At 45.3% G+C, this 10,276-nt stretch overlaps 1 protein-coding gene across 1 annotated transcript in view; it reads left to right on the top strand.

The window, feature by feature from the left end:
- Window positions 1-10,268, top strand: part of SYNGR3 (synaptogyrin 3) — a 39,022-nt gene extending 28,754 nt beyond the window's left edge. The window contains exon 4 of the mRNA XM_054042689.1: window positions 4,637-10,268. Coding sequence (XP_053898664.1) covers window positions 4,637-4,846 — 210 coding nt within the window. The 3' untranslated portion in view covers window positions 4,847-10,268. The remainder of the gene's footprint in view (window positions 1-4,636) is intronic.
- The last annotated feature ends 8 nt before the right edge of the window (window positions 10,269-10,276 follow it).

The following is a 10,276-nucleotide window of genomic DNA, read 5'->3' on the forward strand; positions in this document are numbered from 1 at the left end:
TTAATCGGAGGCACATGGTTACCAGGGCCGTCCTATTCCTCATCCTTGGCGATGTGAATTCAGCGATGGGTCCTGCACCCAGTGGAGCGAAGGGCAGGACTCCCATGGCCTCAGTGTAAGTGGATTTGTGCCTTCAGCCACTGAGTGCCGAGATCTTAATGATTTATGGAGTTAAGAGTGTGTCTCTCATTTCATTCAGGGATGTGTCACTGTGCGGGGAGTTCCTGGGCACAGAGGGAAATCCGGGCTCTGATTCTCTTTCATAGCTAAGCTTCATCAGGGAAAATCTTTAGGAATGTTTTTATGGCCAAAAGAACAATTTGGGGCCAACAAATCACATTGTCCAGAGAGCAGTTGGAATCATTGTCTCGGGGACCGATTAGATACCCATGTATGAGTTATGGTTTGGGGACCCCAAAATCAGTCCTGCCACAGTGCAAGAGGATGAAGTAGCAGGATCACTAGAAATCTCACCATGGAGCAATGGAATACTCCAGAGATCTCACCAGTACTGCACTCACCCTGCCATCACTGTCAGTTATCACATTGAGATTTCAGCACCCTGATCACTCAAAAGTGCAGTGACTCTGGGAAAAGCCAGGCTTCTAGTTCTCCGGGGAGGGGCGTAGCAGTAGTTGAAGTTGTAGTGCAGACTGGCAGGGTTTTTACCGGGGTCTGAGCAGGTGGGGGAAGACGCCTGCACCGTGTCCGCAATAGCTCCCGCCATAGGAGCTGAGCAGATGAAGAAGCACCTGTCTCAGTTTTCCTAGTATAGACAAGCGCTAAGTCTGTGCCCGTCCTGCCTTCTCTGTGCTGTGAGGTCGGAGCTCTGGTAGCCGTCATCCTCCAAGGTGCCCCTCCCACGCCAGCTTTCCAAGCGTGGTGCTGGGCCTTAGCTGTGTAACCGGGCTACGTACAGCTCCATGATCATTCACCCCCCTGGTAGGAACAAAGAGTTTGCAGCAGAAAGGGCCCAAGAGTGAGAGACAGCAAAGGTCACGAGGGAAAAGAAACAGGGAAATGAAATCCGATCTGAGCACAGCCGAGCGGCAGAAAGGGGAATTAGGTAATGTGATTTGGGGAACCGGGGTTCTGCCCAACAAAGATGGTTTGTAGTAAAGAAATAATTGCAGTACAACTATAGTGAAACCGCTAACCCCTGAGGAGTAAGGCTGAAACCTGTGAGTACTTGGCTGGATAACTCCCTTTAGTCTGGGGAATTCCAAACTTCCCCCGGCCTCCCTAGGCCCCAGTCCTGTGGAGTGCTGAGTGCCCCCACCTGCCTCTGAAACTAGCGAGCAAGCCAGGAAACACCATCATTTCAGTGTCTGTAATTAGAGCTCCGTGAGTGATTTAAGTTCAAGAAACAAATCCCCAAACCCACAGAAATACCTCCCAGCTACTAGCCCGTCCACCTCCCAGAAGCCTCCTCTGGCAGGAAAGTTGTCTTTGAGTGGGGTAACAGAGAGTCCTCTGGCACCTTTAAGACTAACAGTGTGCAGCAGCTCTCCGGGTTGACCTAACTCTGCTCTCATTGCACCAGTGGGAGGCTTTATCACTGATCATTGACCTATTGGGGAGCAGAGCAAGCCCAGTGCTGAGTGCTTTGGAAAATCCCTCCCCTCCAGGACAAATATTCTCCATTTTCTGCCAATTAGTGACTCAGGCTGCCTCTAGGCCCTGGGTTTGATTTGTCAGCTCTTCCTGCAAACCCCGGGGGCGAGAGAAATGAAAGTAAAGCAAAGCGTGCTTCCTTTTCCCATAAAAGAAGGCAATAACAGAAGTGAAAGAACGAAACACATGGTATGAAAAACCAGTGTGAGCACAGATACTGCAAGCCCTGCTCTGCCTTGTGCCTCAGAGCGTAACAATCCCATGGAAAGAACTGATCTCCTCAGAGCAGCCAATTCATTGAGACAGCCTAGCAGCTGTAGGTTGGACAAGTAGAATGTATCCCCCAAGGTAGAATTGGTCCAGGATACCCGGACTCTTGCAAAGAGTGCCAGGCGATTTTTCAGTCACCGTCCAAATGCACCTCAGTTTTACACCTTCCTCTGCAAGCCAGTCAGCAGCACCCCCAGCAGTGCATGCCCCTAACCCGAGAACTGCCCAGGCCTAACACAGCTTAGCTTGCGACATCTGACAAGCTCACAGCCCAAGGTGTCCTGCCTGCAAATAGCAAGAACCAGCTGCTTTGCTTGTCTCCTTCGGTAGGAGTCATCTATCAGCATGACGCTCCTCTGGTACATGCGTGGCATGTTGAATTGCAGCAGTACTTTACCCAGAAGATGTGCCAAATCTGACAGCAAAACTGAGAACTGCCTGAATTCGACAGGCACCGTGTACAGAAAGCTAATCTCAGACCCACTCCTTAGGATGCCCTGTTGGCGTTCACACCTCCAACTGGTAACACAACCAGACCGGGCATGGCCCTCCAGCTGAAATGATCTGTCAGACAATACTCTGTGTGCTTACTAAAGAGCTCGGGGTTGTGTGTAGGGGAGAGTCTGTGCTCCCCCACGCTTCCTGTCATTGCCCATGTAAGCTTTATACGGGGTCCTGATTATGTTGCCCTGTAAGATCTGCAGTAATTCCATCATCCTGCACTATAGGAAATGGATCATCTCACGCAAAGGATAGTCTGGGCTTCTCCAGCTCCCTGGCTCTATAATTATCCCAATCAAACTTTTTTCATCCCAGCTTCCCTGTAGCCCCACTTAATTCACAGGCCCTGATCTCTTCATTGCTATACTCTGTATTTAATGCAGCAGTCCACAAAGGTGCACTGGGAGAGACGCCCTCCCCATCCTATCGGCCACTGGGCAACTTCCTCCTTGCCCAGACCACCACCACTCAGCCTGGCTGTTGCGTGTGATGTGTCGGATGGATGGGGGCTGACCCAGATGGGCTTTTGCATGGATTGGGTTAGTTCCATTTATGCCCAATGACGGGCAGACTTTTGGGCAGCTGCTTTGCTAAAAATGGTGCGGTCCCTTGCCCAAATACCCCCCGCAATGCACAGCGCCATTCACGGCAACCCACTCACTCCTGCGAGGGCCTCCCAGCAATAACAACTTTTGGGGGCTGGAATAGCATCAGTGACCCAGCAGGGAAGGGCTGTATTGCCCCATTACCAATCCGCCAGCCAGGCTCCCTCTAGCTGTCCAGCTTGGACACAAACAATTCGCTCTCCGGGCCACACCCCGAGCCTTTTGGACAGTTTGGCAGTCGAGTGCAGGTCCTGGCAGCACCTGTTGTGCTCAGGGTTGGGGAGTCCTCATTGGTCTCAGCGGAAGCTGCTGGGGGCTGAGTGCTTCTGGACCTCTGGTCCTGTGTGCACAGGCCCGATTTGTCGCTGCGCTGGCCCTGTGCCTCGAGCAAGCCTAGAAGTTCATACCAGAGCCAGCTCGACGGCTCCCTGTGAAATCCTTTCCCAAGATGAACAGAGCCTTTCATAGAAGCACTGGGAAAATTATCCTCCCCGGTACACGTGGCTGGGTCCTTATTCTCTCCCCGGGTGGGTCCCATCCTGATGTCAGTGCGGAGTTCAGAGTGAAGACTGAGAATAGCATAGATCTGCGGCCATCCTTGCCATCCTTTTAATGAAAGTGGCCGATAGACGATCCGGTGAAGCCGAGAACATTGCTGAGTTTTGTGCAATTATCCAGGTGTTGTCACAAGTTTGAAGTGCTTGGACTCCTTTGCCACTCGATCCCCCCCCCCCCACCTCCTGTCAGTGCAGAGCTATTCTGACATTGAGCCTGCTGCTGTTGCTAATAAACCCTTGTGCTTTACATAATCAATACACAGAAAATAAACAGCTATTCCATGGGCACTGCTAGTATATCAAAGTGAGACGTGGCGGAGACGTTCTCAGCAGCAAGGCAGCGGCTCGCAGCTTCCGCGGGCAGTTTTCCGCAAGCCTGTCATGTGTAAACTAATTGACTTGTTAATGAACCAGCCTGAAATAAAAGCAGGTGTGTCATTCCTGCAGCGCCACTGTGCACATGTCCCACGGTCTATGACCTGAATATTTGTAACCTCAAAAAAAGGGTCAAGGAGTCTCTGCAGAATTGACCTACTTGCTGGGTTTCTGAGACTACCAAGATTTGCCCCAGTACAATGACCTGAATTCTGCCGGTGGTTACAGCAACACAAGCCCAAGAGCAAGTGGCTCTCTGGGGCTAGAGGACAATAAAGGCTGTCTCAGTCTCAGAGGGACTTGTACTGCCCCCCATACCTGGCTGGCCAGCCAGGGGAAGGACCATCACCCAACACTTCCTGGCTCTGGAGAGCTGGTTCCATTGACCCCAGGCAGCAAGGCCTACCAGCCCCAAACAGACTCTGGCTTTTCCCTGGTGGTGTGGGAGAACACGTCCTTTAGCCTCCTGTTAGTGCAGTTGAACTGTTGGTTACCACGCAAGGGGCAGGCTCCGGCAAGGTAGGCTGTAGTCCTGCTCGGCCGTAGGGGCTGTGCGCACATTCACGCGTAGGGGGCCGGATGGGAGAAGGCGCACACGTCCCCGTGTAAGGTGACGAACAGGCAGATGAGGGTGGGAACATCTGTCTAGGAACATGGTCTCATGAACCGCTGATGCTTTCACTAACTCTCTGAACTCCCTAATCCTCATTAAAGGTTGCCCTGACGGTGATGGCCATGCAGAGATACCACCTGGGGACTGACATGTCTCTCTTTGCCACGGATCAGTTTGCCACTGACCCCAATACAGGATACCCAGGATACCCCACTGGCAGCGGCATTGAAAGCACGGAAACCTATCAGAGCCCACCATTTTCTGAGACCTTAGACACCAGTCCAAAAGGTTACCAGGTGCCAACTTACTAAAGGACGGCGGGCTCAGCAAGGTCATGTAAAAATAGACAAAGTCTCCTCATGGTGCAGTACAGTTAACTGGTTGATTGCAAGTGTATTAAGTACCATTTCCTTAATGTGGCAAGTCAGTGCTGGGTAACTTACTATTAGCTAGTTGTGCAGTGAATTCTGTACAGTAGTATTGGTTCTTGTCTTACCTAAGGGTTTTTTTTATAAAAGCAGTGTTCCCTCTAAGTTTGAAACAGAAGGAAGGTTGCTACTACCCAAAATACATGTGGCAACCACAAAAACAACACCACAATTCTCTTTGACTTGTTTGAATGCCAAACATTAGCATTGAATTTTGCTGAGCACCCAGGAAAGTAGACAATAATTCTCCTGTTAGAAAACACAATAGCTGATGAGTTGATGGTTATCTCGTTCTTCCAGAGCTAACACAGAATTGTTCTCGTTTTGATGAACCTGGGGTTGCACACACAGCGCCTGTTCATTCTAGCCTCAAACCTTCCCACTGCGAGAAGCCACTACAGAGCTTTCTTGTGCTGCAGAGAAAGTAGAGTCTATGGAAAGTGCCAAATTTAAAAAGAAAAAAGAATCATCTGTATTGTTTCTAGTGTGTATATATGTACTGTATAAAAAACTGAACCGATGTCGCAAACTTTAGCTTAGGATTCAGGCATCACTCTTTTTGCTTTTTACTTTAAAAAAAAAAATGTTGAATAACCAAATCTCTTATCTGCTTCAACATTGTATCTGTTTAGGATATTAAAAATTACTGTTCTCAACTTGGTTTGGAAAACAGTTCTGCAAATGATTGTCTGCTAATTGGAAAGACCACTTATTACTGGGAAATATGGTAAGTTACTGTTCAACGCCAACATTCAGTTTGTCATACTAAACAGTTTGCAAATTTACAATGGGTTGCAACCAGTGATACTGAACAGCTATTTACTCTATCATTTAAAGTTGCCGACACAAGTGGCGTGGGCGTGTTAAAACACGGTGACTCAACTTTAAATCTAATCAATTGGAAAGCATGGCCTTTATTTTGATATTGGCAAGTGCCACCATCTGCCATTAACAGAAGCAAATAAACTCAGGTGTGAATATATTGTTACATTGCAGCTGCTAGAAATATGTAAACCATTCAGATGTTATAAAGAAGACTGAAAAGTCATTCAGCTTGATAGCATGAGCAGTAAATGAAGAGTAAACCATGACCTGTATGTTCAATTAATGTGAGAGAATTAACAAAGTGAGTTCATATAAAATGTGAAGGGGAAAATGCCTGAGTTGTAGTTATCATTTGCAAAATGATTGGCTTTTTAGAATCAAATGAATGTAAACCATACAAAATCCAGCAGATAGTCTATCCCAGTAATACGCCGTCCCAGGTTATCCAGCTGACCAATGGTGGTGGTTGTGTGGCATTTTCTCTCTGAGAACAAACTTCAAGGATAGCAGACACATCTGGATGAGTTAAATGTTGATGCTCCTAGTGCCAGGATGGGAGCTTTGCTCTGTATTTAATGTATCATCCATTGCTAATCTGGATCAATTTTATTTGGTTAATATTTTTCTTTAAAACGAGAGCCAGTTCAAAAGTATATTCCTTATTTGCAAAATGTGTGTGTTAGTGAGGCAGTTGAAAGGTCTTATGACTGCTGACCTCATGATGAGCCACTAGTTAAAATGACTTTCCCCCCACTTTTCTTGTAGTAAAAAAACATTTTGTCGTCATTAATGCAGCTCATTTCAACAGCTATTTAAATTACAAATAAATACGTTAATTAACAGCGACATACAGTCATAAGCCATTTCTGTCACTGACAAAATGGAGTTAGTTGAACTCCTGCCTATTCAGGAAGGATTAAAATGTGCATTTCCAGTGAAAGTTACATTTTCTGCACCTGAAAGACGCAAGCTTCGCTGCCAGTATCGAGAAAAATAAACCAGAGCACGTTTTTCACATTACAGTGACCAAACTAAAAACGTCTCCCCGTTTAGCTTCAGTCATTTTTGGCTCTGCTTTGAGATGTATTTGCACCCAAACACCTGAGAATTTGTGCATGACTCAATCCCATTGCCAAGGGGCTCCTGTCCCAAACAGCAAAGGAACTGAGGACAAGCCACACACTGCTGGTAGTCTTTAAGCCAGGCGCCTCCTGCTGGCCTGAAGCAAGGAGATGCAACAGGCAAATGCATTAGGGAAGGTTGCAGTTGACAGGAACGCACTGAGAAACCCTCACATTAAGAGGACAGAGAACATCTGAATCCTAGTACATTATACTCCTAAGTTAATTATATGACCATTGTGATTCTCTACCAAATCAGCCTTGCTGGGGGGGAAAAATCAAATTATTTTCCTACAGGGTACAGTAGAGCCGTAGCAATATTTTCCTTAGAGGGAACACTGAAAATTTAGCAGCACAAAACATACTTGTGTTAATATTTTAGCAAAATTATAATCAATTTAAATGTTTACTTAAATTGATTGTACACGTGAGATGTTTGTTCAGTACATTGTAGTTTTTCTAACTCTATACCTGTTCCAGAGTTTCCTTGTAACTGTAAAGAACTAAGTTCTGTCTGACTGCTAGAACTGTCCTGATCAGTGGTGTACACGTGCTAACTATTGCAATATGAATGTAAGCACCTGAGACCTACATTGCATTTTCCCCTCCCCAAATGGAACACTCAATGGATTTCCGCTGAGGTCTGTGCAAGAGTACAGTCAATGCAAAAAAAATATAGCTGCACACAGACACACCAATAACGACTGGCCTTGAGGGCAGCAACCCTAAAGTATTGCACGAGGATCAGAGGCAAGACAATGTGGCTGTGACTTAACACCTGCAGGCATTAACTTCACAATCAAGGGGCACCCTTGCTCTCCTCAGGGCCACATTTCATTTTCCAATCTTCGCTCAAATAGTCACTGTTTAATGACACTTTTAATGTAAACCCCCCTTAGGAAACTAGCTACTTTTCCAGGTTTGGGGAGGTGGATTGAGCACCAGGGACATTTTAGTGGTGGCTTAGATGGCTGCAGATTGCTACTGGTTTAGAATCAGAGGCGTACAAAGCTAGAACCTACTAGTCAGGGCAAGGTTAGATTACAGCAGCACTCACTCAGCTGAAGGCAGTCCTGCCCCGCTCTCTCTACTGCTGAAACCTTTCCCTGTCCCTCAATTATTCCACTCCCTGCTGCACTGGTGCTTAAGAAAATAAAAGCAAGTGCCATGCTCCAGCCTCCCTGGACTCAACGCTGATCTGCCTTTAGTGTTGGGACAGCAGTGTGGAAGCCTGGCTAGTCACTGCACACTTGCTGCCCTATCTAGGCAACAGTGATGAATTACACTTGAGGCTGGTTTAGCCAGTCACGTCCGAGAAGTGTAATTCATGGTGTATTGAAATGTGCAAGTCACACCTGCCTTGGAAACAGTATTTACAAAACTTTTAAAGACATTTTTCCTGGCTTGTTTGCCAGCATGGTGAACTTCCTGTTTAACTCTATTTTACTGGGTAGTAGCATAGATTATTAGTTGTTAAAGAACCTTCTGAATGAACAGATATGCTTAAAGGTAGCGTAAGACATCTGACCTCACTGCAGCCAGTAATGAGACGTGCCTACCACTTGCATTAAATCCTGTTTCCAAGATTCCAAGGCGTTCCCTGTAGCCATTTTTAGTGTTAATAGTGCTGTTTATTAACTGTTGTGGTAGCACATCTATGTATCAGTGAATTGTGAAGTAGACTAGTACACAGATACAGATGTAATTAAATAGATTCTTATGGACTATGGATAGCAAATTACTAGATGTAGGTGTAGTAACTGTAGTACATTAGTTGTGGGTTCCCATGTTACTTATTCAGATCACCCCTTTCTCTTTCCGATTTTTCTGTTGTAAAGTCACTGTGGTTCAGTAGATATTAGCTGCTTTTCTTGTAACGATCCAGACCAGATCTTATAAGCATGCCAGGATTTTGCTGTGAATTTGAGTCATGCCAGTTGCTCTCCATATGCTGTTCTTGCAGGCTGTTTACATATATACTGCGTCGTGTTCCCTAGAGATCTCCAAAAGCCCCGTAATTTACCATACAGGGGGCCAGTTTATGCTGCTCTCAGGCTAGTCTGCTGAAAGCTTCTGCATTAGTGTTAGCATGAAGTTTGGGTGTAAAGAATAGAGCTTAAAAAAAAAAAGTCACCTATGTCTTGCTGGAGAGTTGTTCTATAGAAATAGCCTTGATAGAGGATGCCTTGGTGCAGCAACAGAGATACAGCTCAACACCGAGGTTAACAAGCAAACAGCGTGCTTTTGTGTAAGCTTCATTGTTGTTTTCGCATGGTCAATATCGTAGGGTCGAAAGAACAGCTGTATATTGGCAATGTCTCACTGAGGAAAAAGTATCATTTCCTATCTTTTCATTATTCCCAGTGAGTAAAGAGGACATGATAAACTGAGGTTTAGTAGAAAAGTTTGGTTTTTTTCTTTGTCCATAACAAAATGTCTTTAAAATAGTGTACAGAGTTTGGTCCCTGTGCTAGTAACGTCATCACCACCACGGAGTTAAGTTTTGTTTTTTGCACAGATGCTTTGAAGTAGGCCAGTTTCCTGGCCTGTAAAGTGCACATAGTACTTACCCTACTTCACAGCTATGTTGAAGAGCAGTTCATGTTAATACTTAGCACTTACTATTCTAGCATGTACATTTCCTATTTTTCCTCAGGTCTGCATTCCCAGTAATTCACACTCCCTCTTCTCTCCCACCACAAATCAAAAAGTTAGTGTTTGCAGATTACGTTTCAGTTCTACATGCTGCAGGTGTGATACAGGCTAACTTTAAGGACATCATTTATCACGAAGTCATTTCCATGGAATCAGTATTTCTTTCATATAGAACTACCTTAAAATTTCACAAACTCACTTTTTGGCCTTTTTTCTACAGTGTGTGTGTGCGTGTGTGTGTAGGGAGCCTGTTAGCCCATTTCCATTATACATTTATTCATGGTACTTTAACAAACAGTGCTTCTTGGGGCCATTCGTGTCAAAAAAAACCCTTACAAATGAGGCTTAAACGATGGCCTTTTAATGTATCAACTTGAAGCCCAAATTTAGCTGCCTGTATTTTGTTGCAATATGCATTTAAACCTCAGATTCTTTAACAGTTTTTAATATCAAACTGATACCAAATGTGGTTTGCGAATTTAATTTTTTGCAGATACCTCTTTACAAGCAGACTGCTTCAAAGAGTTGCAGTTGTCAGTAATCCTACGTGCATTGTAGTATAGAGTGGACTATGTATGGGAGTAAATAAAAATGTTTACAATTTTTGTATTGATCTTTTGAAAGAACAATCTGTGATTGTGTATTTTCAGTGTCCGTGTACCAACTGCAACTTATTTTCAATAAAGATTTAAAAATTAATAGAAGTGGCCTG

This window comes from Malaclemys terrapin, chromosome 10 (assembly GCF_027887155.1).
Source record: "Malaclemys terrapin pileata isolate rMalTer1 chromosome 10, rMalTer1.hap1, whole genome shotgun sequence".
In the NCBI taxonomy this organism is placed as follows: Eukaryota; Metazoa; Chordata; order Testudines; family Emydidae; genus Malaclemys; species Malaclemys terrapin.